This window comes from Watersipora subatra, chromosome 9 (genome assembly GCF_963576615.1).
Source record: "Watersipora subatra chromosome 9, tzWatSuba1.1, whole genome shotgun sequence".
NCBI lineage: Eukaryota > Metazoa > Bryozoa > Gymnolaemata > Cheilostomatida > Watersiporidae > Watersipora > Watersipora subatra.
The window spans coordinates 57,427,687-57,450,431 of NC_088716.1; the positions used below are offsets into that span (position 1 = coordinate 57,427,687).

Here is a 22,745-nt window from a genome sequence, read left to right on the forward strand (position 1 = left end):
TGCCCCAAAGACTACTGGAATTACAGTTGTTCTTACATCCCAGCATTTTTCAATCTCTTCTCCAAGAGGGAGATATTTCTCTACCTTTATATATACACGTATATATATATATATATATATATATATATATATACATATGTATATATGTATGTACAGTAAAACATGGATAACTCGAACTTCACGGGACCGAGCGAAAGTGTTCGAATTATCAGAGCGTTCAAGTTATCAGAGCACTGTCACAAGTCCATGTATTTACTTATTTATTAGTAGATACATGTACATATACAAACTATAATATAAATCAAAAGCACAAATGGCTTGTTTCAAATTAAATGCTTCTAATGTAAAGTTTAAAAGGTTTTTATCAAAAAGTATAGAGATTTTTCTATCCCTTGAGATTGGTTTGTTGTTTGAGGTGATGTTATTGCCAGGACGTTTTTTAGATTGACATTGGCAAAACCTGATCGTTGTTGAAATGCTCAAAAGAAAAGACATCTTTTTCTTTTGAGCGTTTTACCCACGATCAATTTTGCCGATTTTTCTTGAAGTTTATGCAAAGATTACCTCACTTTACCTTGCTTCCGAAGGGCGATCGCTAGGCGGATGTTTGGTATGAATCAAATTTTACCAAACTTTTAGAAAAGTTGTTGACAAAAATATTTTGCCGATGGTGGTAATAACGACGCCTATGAATTACGAAAAGTTGAGGTTTACCTCTATGGCTTGGATTAAAGTGATTTTCTAAAGCGATAACAACCGTTTCGGTAGCCGCTGGGCAAAAAACAGTTTGAGTTAAAAGTGTTGAGTTCGAGTTATCTATAGCAATTTATCATTACGTGGGAACAGACCAAAGAAACTGTTCGAATTAACCATGTGTTCGAGCTATCCGTAGGCGAGTTATCCATGTTTGACTGTATATATATATATATATATATACATCTATATATATATGTATATATATACATGTATATATATATGATAAGTAATCTATATATACAGTATACAGATGTATATATATATATATATATATATATATACAGTAGATGCAGTATGAACAGTCTCTTGCATGAAAGTGCTCAATATTAAAATAGAGCGATGTAAAATTGGGTAAAAATGAAAGTTAAAGTTTAAGTTTAAAACAACTACAAGTTGTTTTAAACTTAAACTTAAGTTTAAACAAGTTTAAACAACAACAATATATATTCAGTACATTTATTATTTAACCATACTTATTGTTTGAAACACCCTGACTGACACCCTGACTAACAGGTGTTGTGTGACCTGTAAACAGAACAATGGCTGACCCAAACTAGTATCATACCACATGATATATATGTGGGAATAGCTGACAAACACTGCAAAATAAAATCAGAATGCAAGCAACAACAGCGATAAATAAAGCAGACGCAATTAGTGTTTTAGATTATATTTCAGAAACCAAAAATATTAAAACTATTGGATGGATTGCCAAAGAGTAATTTGATACAAAAGGAGTAGAGAGGAAAGATGCTATCTGAACTATAACTTTACAGTACAATGAAGAATATACACATGTCTTCTCATTCTGAGAAATTAACCCTATTCCCAAATAACGATCATAACAGAAGCAATGGCTGACACATTTTGTAAAATATACAGACAAGAAATAAGATGAGGCATATGTGATTCTCAAACCATAGTGTGAACAAATTAACAGAACACAAAACAAATGCAATTAAAGTTTTGTATTCTCTTATGAGACTATATTTGATATTGCGGTGCAGAACTAAGAGTTCTTCCTTCGAATGCTAAGTTTTAAGCTTGACTGACGAATGCTTCTGCGAAGTATTTCTGATAAAAAGTGAGATTCTCTGCATAGCTTCATGTTTGACAATGTAGTGAGCTATCGAGTCCGGTCGGAGAGGCTCATCAGACAGTTCATATGTTGGCTTTTTGGAAAATAGACTAGGCTTTTGAGTAACAGGCGGTGTCAGATAGTGACAACTTACGCAGCCTAAATCTTGGAGAATCTGCCAAAAAAGATAACCTTGTATTTAGAACTCACAACCATCTCTCCTACTCACAGTTGTAAAGCTGCAGCAAAATTACTTAAATTATACACGGAATGCTGAGCAAGCGCTAAACCATATCCTCCAACACTCCATGATGATGATTATGCTTCATTATACACTCGCGTATTGAAACGCCATAAAAGCGACTGAGTTAAAATAAGTTATCAGGTTTTCTCTCAAGTTCTCTAGTCATAGGGAGATAGCGATTCCCAGATATAATAGATATTTCATGGTGCTGTTTAGATTCTTAAAGTTAAGCATTTGATGAAAAGGATAACCTTAAACATTAACTAACAAGTCAACTGTTAATAAAAAGGAAAATGGTTCCCAAATAAATAGCTTATGAAATATAAAAATATTTATTTTATGTGAGAAATATAGTCAGTCTACTTTCCAACTCGCTGTGAATAATATATTTATCCTACTTTCCAACTCGCTGTGAATAATATCTAACATATACACTCAATAGAACATTGGTACCCAGGAAAGTCTGGTGCGCCGTGAGAGATTACCAGGTGTAATAAGTATCCGCACAATTATTCTAAAAATGCAGTAAGGTGATCGAGTGGCATGGACTTTAGAGAGTCCGGTGTGCTGTAATACGTTTCCCAACATCTAACTATGCCTTCGTACAGACAGACACGGGTCTTATTATAGTAATGAATATTTTAGGTAGGGCTCCAAGAGCAGCCTTAAGACCAGAGCTAATCTTTACTATAAAAAGAGCCACGTCTTTCCATCAATTTGTCTGATGCCAGGGTTAGAGAACAGATTGCTTCGAGCAGGATTCAAGCTCATGACATTTGGCTCAGCAGGCCGACACTCTAACCCCTGGGATAATCATCTCCCTGCTGGAGGCAATTTAGAATAGTTGTGCGCATAGCTATTCTCTGCATTTCATCATCTCTCCTAATGATCTCTGATAACACACTAGACTGCCAGGGCAATAGTGTACATGTAGAGCTGATGAGTGAGAAAATAAGATTGGCTAGGCGACTAACTGTTAGTAGCGGATGACACCACATCCTCTATTATATATGTAAAAACTAGAAACCATACACAAAGACTACAAACTGGATAGGCAGAGACCCCACAAGATGGAGACTGCATATTGTACACACATGCCTATTGCAGATATTAGATTGAAGTATTAACCCTTTCGTGGGCGAATTTTCAGGACTATATCAGACGCCCCCGGGCGAATTAATTTTCCCGAAAATCAATTTCTTTTAAAAGGTTTATACACTCTTTTGTATGTTATTGTGGGCATATATGTATGTAGAAACATGCATATGTATATATGTATATTTCCAGATGTATATATACAGTCAAACATGGATAACTCGTCCACGGATAGCTCGAACACATGGTTAATTCGAACATTTCCTTTGGTCCGTTCCCACGTAATGATAAATTGCTATAGATAACTCGAATTCAACACTGTTAATTCGAACTGTTTTTTTGCCCAACAGCTACCGAAACGGTTGTTTTCGCTTTAGAAAATCACTTTATTCAAAGCCATAGAGGTCAACTTCATCTTTTCGTAATTCATAAGCGTCGTTATTACCACCATCGGCAAAATATTTTTGTCAACGACTTTTCTAAGTTTGGTGAAATTTGATTTATACAGCGATACGATGAATAGCACGGGCTAGCCGGGTCACGCGCGCAAGAATTTTCGCCACGCACATACAAAACAAAAATCGCATGTTGTTTTGTATGTGCGTGGCGAAAATCCATGAGTGCGTGACTCGGCTAGCCCGTGATGAATAGTTTTCCGACGTTGATTCCGTGTTGAATCAACGTCGGAATGTTGAATGTTTAAAACGTCTTAAAAAATGTTGTAATTAAACGTATACGTTGTCTGAGCTACAAAAAACTATTCATCGTTTGACCTAAACACAGAATACGTGTGTACATTCAATAAGTATCTATTAAAAAAGCGTGAGTGATATACAATGTACCGTAAAACCTCGTAAAACTTCTAATTGAACTGCCTCGGAGTGTTGCTCTTAACGAATCCCAGGTAAAGTAAGGTAATCTGCATAAACTTCAAGAAAAAACGGCAAAATTGATCGTGTGTAAAACCCCAAAAGAAAAAAATGTCTTTTCTTTTGAGCATTTCAACAACGATCAAGTTTTGCCAATGTCAATCTGAAAAACGTCCTGGCAATAACATCACCTCAAACAACAAACCAATCTCAAGTGATAGAAAAATCTCTATACTTTTTCATGAAAACGTTTTAAACTTTACATTAGAAGCATTTAATTTGAAACAAGCCATTTGTGCTTTTGATTTATATTATGGTTTGTATATGTACATGTATCTACTAATAAATAAGTAAATATATGGACTTGTGACAGTGCTCTGATAACTTGAATGCTCTGATAATTCGAACACTTTTGCTCGGTCCCTTGAAGTTCGAGTTATCCATGTTTGACTGTATATTATATAAATGAATAAAAATGTATAACATAAAAATATTTATATATGTAGATCTACCAAGATAAATATATATTGTATATCTTTTTATGATACAAGTGTACACATTAATAAGCACAATTTCTGTATAATATATCCAAAAACATTCTCCTTTACACGGGCCTACATCAGTCTTTGCACCATGTGCTTATTCTTGTCTTTTTGTACCAATCACACAGCATCTACTGGAGTAAATACTGGATTTTTCACTACTACAAACTGATGAATGGTAGAAGATTTATCTCTCTTCATATTGGTAATATTCTTCCAGGCACTAACATCACCCCACCCACCTCATCATCACTACTGCTACCAGCTTCTTCATCGATATCACTTCCAGATGTAAAATAATTAGAATCACAATTTGAACCTGATTCATTGTCATCCCTGGCTACTAAATCTAAAAAGTCACAGTCAGCTGTGATTCTCTTAGTAACTTCAGTACTAGTACGTGCTGTATTAGAATAATCACGGAGGGTTCTCTTAGAAGTCGTCACGACAATAAACTAAATTAAAAGTCTCGAAGCTTTCAGTAAATAACGGCTAAAACAGAACCAAAAAGAAAAAAATAATTAAAAATGATTAACGGTTTTTAATTTTTTTTCGCAATTTTTATTCATTTATTACTGCTAAAAATGATCGTTTTGTACAAATAGAAAATTTTTGTTAGAGGCTGATCGAAGCCAATATATCGTAGCTTGCTATTGATCAAAAAATTAAACAAAAAACGGCATTTAGCTAACCAAAAGCCGCAATAAAAGAAATATGCTACTATGGCGACCAAAATGTCGCTCTGCCCATTTGAAGGAGTATCGCGAAGCGACAAAAACGTCGCTTTGCCCGCGAAAGGGTTAAGAAGCAACCACGCAAGATATTGAACAATACAGTAACATAGCACTAGGAAGAAGACACTAACCTGTAGCAAGTCAAGCAGTAAAGTTGGTGCATACACCATGGAGAAGAGGCGATGCAAGGACTTGAAGTTGATGGACTGGTACTTGTTGATCGTAGATACAACTGAAGACAAGATCTGGTAAAGTGACTCATAATTAATTGTGCCCTCAGGTGTCAGCCATGGCTTGGGAATAATATCAACCTGAACAGATAAGGTCCAATCGTAAACTAAACCCATCAACATTGCAGGCATGCATGGGATCGGCACAACATTAATTTGATTGGCTACCTGCAATCTAATGTACGAGTATAGCTACACATCTTAGGCAATATTCATATTGATTGGTCTTGGTCGGTGTTAACAAGTGTGTACACTGGCTCTAGCTTTCCAATAAACAGCTAGATAAAAATAAGATGTTGCAATTAGTACAGTTAAATCGTACGCTATAAGAAGTAGACAACCCCCCCATGGGATGGCGATAATAGGATAGGATGATAATGGGATGGCGAACCAGGTAATAGGTATAACAGTTGCTTTACTAACTAAATTCTGTAATTCAAAGGTGTTTAAGAAAAGTTAGAACAACAAGAAAGGAACAGAAACCACATGCAAACCAGCAAAAGTTGTGGGAAGACAGATAAAATTTGTATATGTAAATATATACATGTATACTTACTCTGTGGTAGGTGCTAGAAATAGGCTTTTCAGGGTTTTCATTTGAAATAGAGTGAGCCTCTTCCTCTTGTGGAACTTCCTCACTCAGGGTAACCTTGTCCTTCTCATCTAAAGCCACACCTGAGCCCCGGCCTGTTGCAAAAAGCAAATTACAGACAATTTGATTTATATCAACAGTCTGAGCCAAAAAACATACAATCATTAGAACAAATCAGTAAACAACTGGTTGGCAGATGAGAAAAGAGTTTATAGTAAATCTAATATTATGACAATGAGCACAGGTAATAGTAGGAATGAGACAGAGGAAGTATAAAACTGTCAAAAGCACTAATCACGTGTCGCAGTTACAAGAACTAGTAATTCTAACATTAGTTACAAGTTCAAAGTTGGCAGTTACAAGTTGCAGTATCATCAGTAAGAAGTACTAGTATTAAGAATCACTAATACTAGAAGTTACAAGTACTAACAGTCACAAGTACTAATAGTAAAATGCTCAAGTTAGAAGAAGTAAAATAGACAACAAGCATGCAAAAGTGTTTGCAAAAAACTCCAAATGTGGGCTCTAGAGAAATTTGAGCATTGTCTCTCCACTCACCTTTAGTGTCGCGGTTTGTATCTCCACTCACCTTTAGTGTGGCGCTTTGTCTCTCCACTCACCTTTAGTGTGGCGCTTTGTATCTCCACTCACCTTTTGTGTCGCGCTTTGTATCTCCACTCACCTTTAGTGTGGCGCTTTGTCTCTCCACTCACCTTTAGTGTGGCGCTTTGTCTCTCCACCCACCTTTTGTGTTGCGCTTTGTCTCTCCACCCACCTTTTGTGTTGCGCTTTGCCTCTCCACTCACCTTTAGTGTGGCGCTTTGTCTCTCCACTCACCTTTTGTGTCGCGCTTTGTATCTCCACTCACCTTTAGTGTGGCGCTTTGTCTCTCCACTCACCTTTTGTGTCACGCTTTGTCTCTCTACTCACCTTTAGTGTCGCGAAGGGAATGCACGACCCAGGTTCTTGAGTTGCCATGAGTAATATAGACTCTCTCCGTGATGCCAACACTCAGCACAAGCTGGGAATCAGTCAGACAGCGCAGACAGCTGAGCAAAGAGCTCATTGTACATTTGTGAACGCCACACAAGCTTTCATAGAGGCTATGCAGTGAAATCCCTAAAAGGCCAGATTTGTCGATTCTAAAATATAATACATAATATTCCATACACAATATGCAATGCTGATCCGTACACAATATGCAATGCTACTTCATAGACAAAATGCAATGCTGCTCCTTACACAATATGCAATGCTGCTCCATACACAATATGCAATGCTGCTCCATACACAATATGCAATGCTGCTCCATACACAATATGCAATGCTGCTCCATACACAATATGCAATGCTGCTCCATACACAATATGCAATGCTGCTCCATACAAAATATGCAATGCTGCTCCATACACAATATGCAATGCTGCTCCATACACAATATGCAATGCTGCTCCATATACAATATGCAATGCTGCTCCATACACAATATGCAATGCTGCTCTATGCACAATATGCAATGCTGCTCCATACACAGTATGCAATGCTGATCCATACACAATATGCAATGCTGCTCCATACACAATATGCAATGCTGCTCCATACACAATATGCAATGCTGCTCCATACACAACATGCAATGCTGCTCCATACACAATATGCAATGCTGCTCCATACACATTATGCAATGCTGCTCCATACACAATATGCAATGCTGCTCCATACACAATATGCAATGCTGCTCTATACACAATATGCAATGCTGCTCCATACACAATATACAATGCTGCTCCATACACAATATGCAATGCTGCTTCATACACAATATGCAATGCTGCTCCATACACAATATGCAATGCTGCTTCATACACAACATGCAATGCTGCTCCATACACAATATGCAATGCTGCTCTATACACAATATGCAATGCTGCTCCATACACAATATACAATGCTGCTCCATACACAATATGCAATGCTGCTTCATACACAATATGCAATGCTGCTCCATACGCAATATGCAATGCTGCTTCATACACAACATGCAATGCTGCTCCATACACAATATGCAATGCTGCCCATACACAAGATGCAATGCTGTTCCATACACAATATGCAATGCTGCCCCATACACAATATGCAATGCTGATCCATACACAATATGCAATGCTGCTCCATACACAATATGCAATGCTGCTCCATACACAATATGCAATGCTGCTTCATACACAACATGCAATGCTGCTCCATACACAATATGCAATGCTGCCCCATACACAAGATGCAATGCTGTTCCATACACAATATGCAATGCTGCCCCATACACAACATGCAATGCTGCTCCATACACAATATGCAATGCTGCCCCATACACAAGATGCAATGCTGCTCCATACACAATATGCAATGCTGCTTCATACACAACATGCAATGCTGCTCCATACACAATATGCAATGCTGCCCCATACACAAGATGCAATGCTGTTCCATACACAATATGCAATGCTGCCCCATACACAACATGCAATGCTGCTCCATACACAATATGCAATGCTGCCCCATACACAAGATGCAATGCTGCCCCATACACAATATGCAATGCTGCTTCATACACAACATGCAATGCTGCTCCATACACAATATGCAATGCTGCCCCATACACAAGATGCAATGCTGCTCCATACACAATATGCAATACACAAGATGCAATGCTGCTCCATACACAATATGCAATGCTGCCCCATACACAAGATGCAATGCTGCTCCATACACAATATGCAATACACAAGATGCAATGCTGCTCCATACACAATATGCAATGCTGCCCCATACACAAGATGCAATGCTGCTCCATACACAATATGCAATGCTGCCCCATACACAAGATGCAATGCTGCTCCGTACACAATATGCAATGCTGCTCCATACACAATATGCAATGCTGCTCCATACACAATATGCAATGCTGCTCCATACACAATATGCAATGCTGCTCTCGCAATTCAACTAAATTACCGATTAAGCTATGCACAGGCAAATAAAAAGCATTGAGTATCTTACAATGCGAACAAAAAGATTTACAATAACAGCAGTTCTGGAGGAAATAGAATTCTGCAGAATTAAATATTACACAACATAAACTAAAATCATGTATAATGTGAGGAATCCTTCGTAGATCAAGTCTGATGCCCGCTTAGCTTACTGCAAACAGAGGCTGTGTGTGTTTTCTATGAGAATTGTTGCTCAAATGATGGCTCTGTGATCTTAAACTGACATTTCTGAGTCCAGTGACAAGGGAACCTCGACAACTGGAGACATACCTAGTTGCAGAGAGCAAGTTAAGGTTGGATGTCATTCCTGCCACTACCAGTGACCTTTTTTTGGGAATTAACCCCGACCAGTTATTTGCAGGTCAGGTTTTCTAGATACGGCTGCTCTCTGTTCCTGTTAAAGCCCACAGGTTTGAGCAGGAAGTGAACAAGTAGAGATCAAAAGTCCAATACGTACATGTCATAAAGAGCTTGTAAAATGAGCTTGTCAGGTCCATCAACAGCATCCAGCAAGTCATCAAACTCCCTTACTGATTCAAAATCATACATAACTGAAGACATAAGTGTCCGGACATACTTCTTGTCTTCCAGCCTGGTTGCCTTCAGAACATCTGCAATAGAATCATACAAGCAACTATACAACAATTATAATATATATTCATTTTTTTCATGTTATATTATATATCGTTATTATATACTTTTATATTTATATATATTCAGTCTATAAACCTATGCTGAATAAACAAACCAAAATAGCTCACTCAAAAACTGTCCTCCACTAAATTTTAAAATATTAAAAAATATAATCCATTCACTATTGCTTCAAATTGTAAAATATTTGCACTAACAGCAAGGTCTGCACTAACAAAGTAAGAGCACAATGGAGAGAATAAACAGAAAAAGATAAGTTTTTATAGAGAGATTACATGACTCCTCTTTGCTATAGGCCTGTATTACCAATTCAAAGGCATAAATATGCTACAGGTACTATGTTTACGACACTATGTTTATGGCACTATGTTTATGGCACTATGTTTACGGTACTATGTTCACGACACTATGTTCACGACACTATGTTTACGGCACTATGTTTATGGCACTATGTTTATGGCACTATGTTTATGGTACTATGTTTATGGCACTATGTTTATGGCACTATGTTTACGGTACTATGTTCACGGTACTATGTTCACGACACTATGTTTAGGACACTATGTTTATGGCACTATGTTTATGGCACTATGTTTACGGCACTATGTTTACGGTACTATGTTCACGACACTATGTTCACGACACTATGTTTACGGCACTATGTTTATGGCACTATGTTTATGGCACTATGTTTATGGCACTATGTTTATGGCAGTATGTTTATGGCACTATGTTTACGGTACTATGTTTATGGCACTATGTTTACGGTACTATGTTCACGACACTATGTTTACGACACTATGTTTACGGCACTATGTTTACGGCACTATGTTTATGGCACTATGTTTACGGCACTATGTTTACGGTACTATGTTCACGACACTATGTTCACGACACTATGTTCACGACACTATGTTTACGACACTATGTTTACAACACTATGTTTATGGTACTATGTTTATGGCACTATGTTTATGGCACTATGTTTACGGTACTATGTTCACGGTACTATGTTCACGACACTATGTTTAGGACACTATGTTTATGGCACTATGTTTATGGCACTATGTTAACGGTACTATGTTCACGACACTATGTTTACGGCACTATGTTTATGGCACTATGTTTATGGCACTAGTTTTATGGCACTATGTTTATGGCACTATGTTTATGGCACTATGTTCACGGCACTATGTTTACGGCACTATGTTTACGGCACTATGTTTATGGCACTATGTTCACAGCACTATGTTTACGGTACTATGTTCGCGGTACTATGTTCACGACACTATGTTTAGGACACTATGTTTATGGCACTATGTTTATGGCACTATGTTTACGGCACTATGTTCACGACACTATGTTCACGACACTATGTTTACGGCACTATGTTTATGGCACTATGTTTATGGCACTAGTTTTATGGCACTATGTTTATGGCACTATGTTTATGGCACTATGTTTACGGTACTATGTTTATGGCACTATGTTTACGGTACTATGTTCACGACACTATGTTCACGACACTATGTTTACGACACTATGTTTACGGCACTATGTTTATGGCACTATGTTTATGGCACTAGTTTTATGGCACTATGTTTATGGCACTATGTTTATGGCACTATGTTTACGGTACTATGTTTATGGCACTATGTTTACGGTACTATGTTCATGACACTATGTTCACGACACTATGTTTACGACACTATGTTTATGGCACTATGTTTATGGCACTATGTTTATGGCACTATGTTTACGGCACTATGTTTATGGCACTATGTTCACAGCACTATGTTTATGGCCCTATGTTTATGGCACTATGTATATGGCACTGTTTCAATGACGCGGTTAATCCCTAAGTTTGCGTCACCCGCAAGATAAAAACAGTAAAAATGCGCAAGTCAAGCTCGTTTTGTTAATCACAAATTTTTACCAAATATTTCATGCTTGTAAAAGATGGAAACGACACTTGCGATTAATGCGCCAGAAACTGCTGCGCAAGCTATTCCATTTAAAACTTTTTCTACCCTTCAGTTGTTTTCTGTTCGATTTGAGCAGTTCCGAATGCGCCGCTTTAACCGCTGGCTAGAAATCTTTATATTTTTTAACAAAGCTTTCAGTTTAATCTGCATCATGCGAATGTCCATTAAAACACTCATCGCATGGCAACTCAATGAGTGCACAACTCCAAACCCGCGTCATGCAAAAATAGTGATAAGCAATAACAAATAACCGTAGTCTTGCTGTAAACAAAGTCAATAAAACCATGTTTTCCAGTAGAACACCAAAAAAATGAATAAGATTGAAATAGACATGTTTTATAACGAACTAGAGACCAACTTTGACATCTCAGTGACAGCACCGCGATTGACACTAATGCCAGGATAGAGCTAAACATGACACACAATGACACTATGACACGCAACACACAATGATACACTAGACCCATAACACGCTATGACTAACGTGGCAAAGCTTTTCACATCGCTAGCACACATGTGATAGGAGTACACAACTCCTACTGCAGATATTACCTGGAAGGTTGTCAGGTCTGAGACAAGCTTGCACGGTGCAAGGCTTGATTTGACAGTGTTCATATTTCATGCGGCAGAGTTTATCCTTAGCGCTAACTGTCTTGCTATTCTCTGCCAGGTCATCATCTTCCTCATCCTCTTCATCGTCTGTAAAGGTACCGATGTAGAACTCATTAACGACTTACATCACTCAACCAAATGTTCCACAAAAACAAACAACCAACCAAGTTGTGACCAGAAGTAGAGCTATATTTCAGCATGATTTGCCATGCCAACTAAATATAACCAATCAGCTCACATTCTCCATTCACAGTGTGATGTAAAACAATACGGTTGAACCTTTACTCGTGATTGCCTGAACACAAAGATTTTTCAAAATACAAAATAACATTAAAAAATATATAATTTAATTCTACAACTAAAGGACTTTTAACACCCGACATTCAACATTTCTAGAAAGGTGAAGTGATGTAAAAAAACTCTGAAGTTAAAGTGTAGAGACTGAAGGAAATAAGAATAACCATAGGAATAAGATAGTCACGAATACAAGTATACTTGTCTGTTAGAGATAAGAGAAGTTGTCTTCTTACCCAGCTTACATTGTTCCTAATAACTATGAAATGATGTGCTTTTAGTATTACTTTTACCTTTAAATCCAATCTTTATTAGTCTAGCGATAGTATTTTAAATATAACATTGAAAAGGAGCAGCTCAAGCTTTCAGTCCAAGTTGCTGCTTCTGCCTATCCACTGTCTGGCTCTTGCGGAACAAAGACTACATCTTCATTCACTTGTCTTCAAGGTAAAGTAACAACCAAAACACTTTTTCATTCATTCTTTATTCGTTAACACAGTTTGCTTATCATTATTATATAATAAAATTGTTTTACTGCTATAGACAATTATCTGCAGAGCTTATTAAGAAGCTATTGTAGGTTTTTAGGCTATGGTAAGTGAATTCTTATATAAGTATTTAATATACCAAACAATGGCATTAAAATAAAAATATTACAAATATTTTTATAAATTTGAATGTTGAGCTGGATTGCCATTAGTAAACTCTCTATCTTGCACTCTCATTGCTAGTGCAGCAGGTCTCCCTCGGTAATTACGATTGATCAGCTATTGATCATTATGATTGATCAGCCTAAAACACTGTTGATGACTCAATGGTCATTGACAGCCAATATTTTCCACTTGACAGTGCCACAAGGACAATTCAATCTAATTTGAAAATAGCGAACAAACTGCACCTGACTGGGCAACACTACTCATATCTAGAACCTTCTCGGGGAGATCAAACTTTATGTCTATCGCATGAGAAGGAACGAGCGTGAGGAACATGAGCAGTTTGCCGCGCCAATCATCCACATCTGTGTACTGGTGGTAAGAAGAGCCACTGATCTCTAGCTCGGTGATAGCTTTAGAGCAGCTGTCAAACACTTCTCTCGCAACCACCTGAATTCTCTCAGCAAACAACTGATATCTGAAAAAAATCTCTAAATGTTATAATTCATGAACTTATTCATTGATGTAGACGGTTGGCTCTGGAAGTTGTAACAACCTTTTAATGCTTAGAAAGTATAGAGCACTATCTTTTATTTTAATAACTTGTCTCTATCATAGCAAAGTCTGGCTTTGATACAAACACCAATACATGGACACTAAACGTGTAATCAATGAACCAAAAATAAAACCTTTGTTATTTTGTATAAGAGCTATATTCATAAACACAGTATCGCAACGACTTGCTAAGGATTAACACAAAATATTATATTAATCTGTAGATGGGAGACCAAAACAAACTTCAGCCGCTTCCGGCTCACTTGAAGACATGACAAGGGAGATGCTTGAGAGAAACACAATGGCTATACATAGATTCAGCTGCTGATGGGACCAGAACTTGTACCTACATGTAACCCAAGTTTCGTAACCAGGTTCCATGTCACCGTAAGACAGGAGCTAGTATATATCTGAGGGTAAGACTAGAGCTCGCACCTATCTTTAACCCTTTCACTGCCAAAGACGCATTTATGCGTTTTCTAGGGTCGAGTGCCACAGACGCATCATTGGGACTTTCCCAGCAATTGCGTAGTAACTTCATTTTATTATTCGTTGACAACATAAACCACGGTCTTTAGGACTTTCAAGATATTGACCACGTTGTCCGAAGATATCTCTATAAATTTAGCCTAAAATAACGAAACAATTTTAAACTTTTGTTTGAGAACTACCAACTTAAAAACGGACAATTCTTGTATGAGTTCATTAAATACCGCGCGCGAGTCAGAAAACAGGTAATTACTAATGTTGATGACGTTATAGCAATTCAGATTTAGATTTTGGTGATTATACGAATAATTAAAGAAGCAGCAGTGACTCTGATAGTGGTGAAAGTAATAGTTTTGTAAGAGTAAGGAACATTGTGGAGGATCGTTTTAGCTTCGTAACGATCGCTTCACATAGCTTTATCATCGCACAAAGTATAGATACATTGAATTTTTTGCATAGCAGGGTTAGTTAAAATGTTAGCAAAATAAAATATGTTACGAAAAATGTTCTAGATAGAGTTTGAATTTGAAAAAAATGTTGTATACATATCATGAAGCAATAGCGACAATTTTCGATAAAATGGCTGGTACTAGGCCGATAGCTAAATTTGTACATGGATGGCAGTGAAAGGGTTAAATGAGACCAGAGCTTGTAAGAGTGACAATATGCTTTTCTTACTTGTAGCTTAGACCGAACCGACGAATAGTTGGGTTCTTTTGTGTTTTCCTTTGGGTAGCTACTTTATTAGACTGCAGCATATGGAGTGCTGAGTCGGCCATCTTAGATGGGTACTGCTCAAACACCTGAGGTAGAGATGTACACGCTTTTAAGAAGAAGAATAACTTTCATGCAAGACACAAAGGATTTGAAGTGTTACAAGCGATAGCCATTTCGTGCGTCCATCTTTAGCATGATATTCCAGCTTCTCTACTAGCCATGCTCTACTAGCTTCTCTACTACACTAACAGTCCCCTGCAATCGCCACGTGTAATAAGTATGGGCACAAATATTTTTAGATGAGACCAGGTGATCGCAGTGATAGCGTGCTTGGCTGTAATTGTGATTATCAGGGTTGGATTCCTGCGCGGTGTAATTGTTTTTCCTGATGTTCTTTCTCAGCGAAGCTGCTGACAGATGGACAGACCTGGCTATTATTATAGTAAAGGCTAGTTAAATGCCGAGCGTTGAAACGGGTAATACAAAAGTTATTGGACAGAAATTTCTTTCTGTTTAACATATACAACACTTACCATCCAAACCTTTAAACTTCATATCATGAAAAAGGTTTTTTATGCAGTTGAAATGAATTCAGAAAAAAAATAAAACAACTGTAAAGGTTTCCAAACTTTTCAAACAACTGCAACTTTTACATCTCATAACTTGGAAGAAGTGTTTCGTTGAAATAAATTAGGAGGAAAAATAGAAATGTAAAGGTCTTCAAATGTAAATCTGAAATCATTAGCGAGTAATGGCTAAATACCCTACAGGATGAATTTATTCGCGGAGTTATATTTCGCGAAAATTGTCTTTTCATGCATATTCGCGGATGAATTTATTCGTGGCTAAAAACTGCCACTCTCTAGGAAAAGTTAACTCTATTGCGGCTAGTAATAGAGTTATTTCTACGCATGCCCACACCGGGTGTATCAGTTATATTTAGCTTACAACTGCGAGGCGATCATGCTAAGCTACGGTAAACAATTTTTGCTGTGTCCAGAGGTTTTCACGAATATTCATCGCTTAGGAGGCCTGTGATAAGCCAACAACTTGTGGTAAGTAATGAGTTTTTTTCATTCACTAAATTAGTTGAATTTTACTTTGGTTCTTCGGTAAAACGCAATACTTATTTTTTCCATCCCTACCGCTTCATTATTTGTTTTAGTGTGAGAGAGAGATTTTTCATCATACACCGAAGAACAATGATTGCAAGGGTGGTAGGTGTCATTCTTGGAAGATCACCAATCATTCAGGGAGGTCTGGAAAATGAGGTTGAAGTGATCGCAGCTACTTACGAGAAGAATATGTCTGTTTTAAAAAAAAGGAACTAAAACGCCTTTACGAGCACAAATCTTTGGCCAACCGGCAGAACTTTGCAATAGTAAGCCACGAGGAGAGTTCTGATGATAACTTCCTTACCAGCCATGTAGTAGCGAGATAATCGAGTTCAACACCTACCCAAGACAGTGACAGAGCTGCTATTACCAAAATAGCTAGTCAGAAAGCACCATTACACGCTAGTATTCACATATTAAGAGTACCAGTTTAATTTAATTGCTAGACAACTGCCATATGGACTAAACTGTTTATATTTACTCCATTCATCGTTTGTAAAATTTTATTTGTATTTGAAATATTTTATTTGTACACTCAAGTTTGTAATAAATTATAATATATCGATACATGAAATAAAATATATAATTTAATCATGTTTGCTGCAGCGATATCAAGGAGTTGTTGTCGATGAAGGGGTCTAGGTTGACTGGTTGCTTCTCTGCCAATATTCCTGCCTTGATGAATATTACTACTTGTCTCTAGTTTTCGTAATCAGAGTAGTTGTTTCATTCTCAATCTGCAGTAAACACAAAATAGAAAAAAATATTAACGAGTGTTGAGGAAGTACAAAAACAATAGCTGAAGTATTTGATGAAAGCGATCAGTTTTTAAACAAAAGAATCAACTAATGCAGTTGATTATGGAAAAACGTATCTAAACTGCAAATCAAATACATACCATAATGTCCAGATCAGAATCATGATCGTCATTGACTTCGGTATTAGAGATTGATGGAGTTGGACTAGGAGAGCATTTTGCGATGCTGAAGCCATGCCGAATAACTTCTAAACCTTGAATAATTTTGTAAAGTTTGACGCAATGGCAATAACGCTCGAAGCCGGCGATTATTTTAAAGAAGTTTTGGAACTCGGCTACGTATGGTACTTCTGCCTAGCGGCTATTTTCGCAATGACGCCATTCTGCATATCTTGTGACAACCTCGAATAATTTTGTAAATAAATGTGATGCATTGGCAATGGTGTTAGCTCAAAGCTCAGGCAATGATTTTTAAAATGTATTGGAACTCAATTACGTTTAGTATTTACATTAAAAACTAGGCTAGCGACTAGTTTTCAATTTGATGCAGTAGTTATTCTCTCTTGTGATTAAAAATAGAACTAATTATTCACTGAATTTAATAATTCGCGGGATTGACTGTTCGCGAAATCGCGAATTTTTATGACCAACGAATATTTTCATCCTGTAGGGTATACTCTGTCTTGCTACAATTACAATGAAAAACTATATGGTAAACATTTCAATGATTTTAGTTCGTTTCAGTGTTGGCATGCAAAAATGTTGTGGGCTATAGACGTACATAGAGTGGTATAGAAACCCATAGTAATTATCTAATGCAATCAACTCCTGGTAAAAATTATCAAAATCATCATCATTACAAAATAGCAGCAAAACAGTATGTTAACCTTAGTAAATATAATTACCTACAATAACTTTAGTGCATTTTGTGGGCATGATCTGTAAGAGAATATAACATTACAATGTACTACGTAGAGAGTTCTTACCTTTGAGACCAACGTGTAGCATAAACTCTGAATCTAACTTAAATGAATTTAGCTCACTAAACACATACTTAATGCAAGCTTTAGTATGTATTTTAGTGAACTTCAAACTTGGAACTAAAATTTCATCATTTATCCGTTTGCGAATCCATTTTTCCAAAACGGATGACGCTGAACTCACCATGGCGAGCAACGTAAATTATATCTTTTGTAAGGCGAAAAATATTTTATAACAGGGGCATCGAAAGGCGTGGGTGCAATGCTCAAACAATAGGTTATTTAGCGTGTGCATACGGTACATGATAAGGGCTTGGATTAATAAGGCATGTATAGCTCAGTGTTAGACTGCATGGTTTTGAAACTTGCGGTTGCAATATTCGTGAGTTCGAATCGCGCCAGAGAGCAAGAGTTTAATTCCAAGATTTCAAGAGCTATAGCTGGACATACACAGAAACACAAACTTTGAGAAATATATATAGATAGCTGCATATATACAGTATACATATATATAAATCTAAGAGTTTTTCGTCGTTGTTTCCTATTGTTATCTGTCTGTCCTGCTATAGCTATTAAAATCTTTTAATGAAAAGCTCGCTTTGTGCAGGATTTGAACTGACGAATATTGCATTTCAGCCACAAGTTTCTACCCGTGCATCTAACCTTTAAGCTACACAGTCCTTAGAATTCGATCGCTCTTATATACCGTATACCCTTTTCTCGATTGCACACGCTAAATGACATATTAATTGATACATTGCGCCCACAGGTTATGATGCCTCTGTTATAAAATATTTTTCGCCTAACTCTATAAAACACGATACTTTTTCGTCCTCGCCATACAAGAGCGAATTTGTTTCCCCGTCATACGATATCAACAACAATTTCTCTCGAAATTAAAATTTGGCGATTGTTGTGCTGATTACGACAAAATAACAAAAATGTTGATATGCTATTTACCGAAATACCTCACACAGCGTTGGAGATATGCGTTGCTCGCTATCTCAGTTCAGCATTATCCATTATGGTAACAATGGATTCGCAAAATGATAAGTGATAAATTTTAGTTCAAAGTTTGAAGTTTATTAAAATACATACTAAAACTTCCTTCAAGTATTTATGTGTTTAGTAAGCTAAATTCATTTAAGTTAGATTCAGAGTTTATGTTACACATCTGTCTCAAAGGTAAAATATCTCCACGGCACGTACTGCACATAGTATATTGTACTGTTACATCTTCTTGCAGATCATAACCACAAAATGCACTAAAATTATTGTAGGTAACTTTAGTTACTAATGCTAACATATTATTTTATAACTATTTCTAATGATAAAGATTTTGATGGTTTTTACCAAGAGGTGTTTACATTAGATTATTGCAATGGGTTTCTGCACCACTCTACTTGTCTATATGATATTTTTCCCGTATGATGCCAACACTGAGACAAATTAAAATATAATTGTATACCAAATAATTCTTCATTGTAATCATAACCTAACAAATTATATTTAGCCATTACATTATGGTAAAAACGGATTCGCAAACAGATAAGTGATAAATTTTAGTTCAAAGTTTGAAGTTTATTAAAATACATACTAAAACTTCCTTCAAGTATTTATGTGTTTAGTAAGCTAAATTCATTTAAGTTAGATTCAGAGTTTATGGTACACATCTGTCTCGAAGGTGAGAACTCTCCACAGTACGTACTGCCCGTAGTACATTGTAATGTTACATTCTCTTGCAGAACATAACCACTAAATACATTAAAGTTTTTGTAGTGAACTATAGTTACTAATGTTAACATATTGTTTTTTTACTGTTTTTAATGATGATTTTGATGATTTTAACCAGGTGTTTTCATTAGATAATTACTATGGGTTTCTATACCATTCTATACGATATTTTCACCTTATGATGCCAACACTGAAACAAACTAAAATCATATAATTGTATACTAAACAACTGTTCATTGTAATTGTCACAAAACAGAGTATAGTTAACCATTACTTGCTAATGATTTTACAAATTTACATTTAAACACCTTTACATTTTACAATTGCAATTACAATTGCATACATTTTACAATTTTACTTTGCAATCTACAATTTACATTTAAATAGTTTCAGTTTTATTTTAACTCCTAACTTATCTCAACAAAACTTTCATAATATGAAATTCAAGATACAGTTGTTTAAAAATTTAAAAAAGTTTGAAAACCTTTACAGTGGTTTAATTTTTTCTTTTAATTCATTTGAACTGCCCAAAAAACACTTTTCTCATGATATGATGTTTAAAAATTAGAATGGTAAATGTTATTATATGTTAATAAAAATAAATTTCCGCCAAAGAATTTTTATTACCCGGGCGCATTCAACTAGTATATATATATATATATATATATATATATATATATATATATATATGTATATGTTACTGATAGCAAAATCCATTGTTATTTTGACGTCATAAAGCCGTTTGCACATGCGCTCATTCACGAAAAAGCCGCCATATTTGTAGAAAACGATCGTATTTCTTATATTTATTAGTACTTTTTGGTGTTGTTTTGATACTACAATAAAAAATTGCAAACAAGAGCATCGCTTTCAAACATGTATTGCAAAAGCTTCGTGTTTTTAACGATAAAGTTGTCTATAAGATGGCCGACAACGATAAAATGATGTCACGAAAAAATGAAGGATTGTAATACAACGCAATACTGTAACAGCCAGGTGGAAACAGAACCACATATAATAAACCAGCACTCAGCCCCAATATTAAACTTCTGCATGCACACTCACCTTATGCATCTGAAAGGTGCGTTTCATCTTATCGTTCACGAATAGATAGGACATTATGAAGTTGTTTAATGTGAACTTGACAACATCCACGTCACTGGTCGGCTCCTTCCAAGAGACCTGCAGCACCAACCAATAGCAGATATGCCATATAACTGTTGTTAAACCCACAAGATAGTCAGACAGTCTCCAATACAGTTAATTTATTACCTAGCAATGATAGCTAGTGGCCAAAGTTACACACAACTAGTGGTTGAATGTCTATCAGCAAAAAGGTAAGCATTAGTAAATTGCTACTCCGCTTTCTAGCTCATAAAATTTTCAAAATAGAACATAGATCAACGTTAGAGCAAGATGAGCAGTAATTTTAGCGAAGCCTATCTATGGATCAAGGTCAATGTTGCTGGCATGTCCAGGTACGAAGTCCCATTGCACAATTGCAATGAACTTGGTACTTCCAAACATTGGCTATTAAATTAACAGAATAGCCTTAGGACAAGAACCTAATAACTAGACTTCAAGTATTGCCCTTCCGAGTGGTTTCTCATATTGCTCACTGCTTAACAAGCTTTCAGTGCCATACTTATTAGAACAACTAGTACCCGGGCAATCCAGTGCACCGGGGTACTAGTTCAGTGCACCGGGAGAGATCGCCATATGCAATAAACATCTATACAATTATTATTATATGTAACAAAGTAGTCGAGTGGTGCGGATAGTAAGGTGCCTGGCTGGTAAGCCAGATGTCGAAGTTCGAATCCCATAAGATGCAACCTTCTTTTTAGTTATCATAGTTCTTTTTATAGTTCTAATTATATATTCTAGTTTTTTCAGTTCTATTATAGTAAAAATAATCAGCTTCAACAATTACTATTATAATAAAAATGATTTAACTGTTGGCTAGTTTCCAATTCAAACCAAAATGGTGTAGCTAGTTGATGCAACACGTTGACTTGTCAAACGCATTTAGAAGCAATATTTTCGAATAAATTAATAATTAGGTGACCTCGACAGCCAGTCAGATCATCCAACTTATGAGGGGATAACTCTTATGCCTCGATAAATAAAAATATCCCTTACAACTCAGCAGCCAACGTGACCAAAATTGGTTTCATATAAGTCTAAAAACTCACTTTCAGAAGTATTGTGATAACGAAGGTTCCTTAAAAACTCTTGCATACTGGTTATTGTGTTCTATGGGTACCTGTTGTACATGCCATTATCAGGCTTAGGATAGAAGCAGGTTGATATCACATCCTAGAACAGATGCCAAGATAACGAACACGAACCTCAATAGGAGGCGCTATCTTGTGTCCGTGGGAGTGACCCATATTCTCTTTCACCATTTCTTGAGTTTCAGCTATAACTATGAGGTGATACTGAGAATTCAAATCTTCCAAACCATTGACCGTGGACAGGTCTATGGTTACCTCCGACTTGACAGCATTTTCACACTTTCTTATAATCAGTTCCATTAACTTGCTGTAGGTTTCTGAGAAGCTAGGAGTAAGTGTTGGTGCAGTGTCCTGGTATTTGGCTATTTCCTGTCAAATATGCAGGACGTGAAATGAGTGAGGTGCTACCTCTGTAAATAGCATGACTGCCAAATATACCAATCAGCGAAAGAGGTAGCCTGGGCTGCAGGTCACGATTGGTAAAACGAAAGACATCGCAGAAATTGCTTAATACGCATACAGGATTTTTGATGACCGAAAAAATATCTTGTACATTAGTGATTATGACATGAAACGCTAACAGCAGTGGTAAACGTGTTTACGTTTACTTGTGCATATTATAACAAATTGGAAAAGTACAATATCAACTAATCTAAAAACTAAGTGCTATGAAAGCATGACACAGAGTTAAAAATAACCAACAATGAGATGACATACTGCAGAAAGAAAAAGATGGCAGTGGCTTGTCAAGGGACCCCCAAAACAGGCATTCATTACAG

General features: G+C 36.5%; 1 protein-coding gene across 1 annotated transcript in view; it reads right to left on the reverse strand.

Annotated features, from left to right (window-relative positions):
- Positions 1-1,410: 1,410 nt before the first annotated feature.
- The window catches only part of LOC137405270 (general transcription factor 3C polypeptide 1-like), a 67,675-nt gene continuing 46,340 nt past the window's right edge, over positions 1,411-22,745 (reverse strand). Inside the window, exons 26-36 of the mRNA XM_068091497.1 lie at positions 22,672-22,682; positions 22,081-22,337; positions 20,795-20,911; positions 15,105-15,229; positions 13,628-13,860; positions 12,376-12,522; positions 9,645-9,798; positions 7,071-7,282; positions 6,105-6,235; positions 5,450-5,629; positions 1,411-2,009 (exon numbers count right to left, since the gene is read on the reverse strand). Of these exons, the coding sequence (XP_067947598.1) occupies positions 1,788-2,009; positions 5,450-5,629; positions 6,105-6,235; positions 7,071-7,282; positions 9,645-9,798; positions 12,376-12,522; positions 13,628-13,860; positions 15,105-15,229; positions 20,795-20,911; positions 22,081-22,337; positions 22,672-22,682 (1,789 nt within the window). The 3' untranslated portion in view covers positions 1,411-1,787. The remainder of the gene's footprint in view (positions 2,010-5,449; positions 5,630-6,104; positions 6,236-7,070; positions 7,283-9,644; positions 9,799-12,375; positions 12,523-13,627; positions 13,861-15,104; positions 15,230-20,794; positions 20,912-22,080; positions 22,338-22,671; positions 22,683-22,745) is intronic.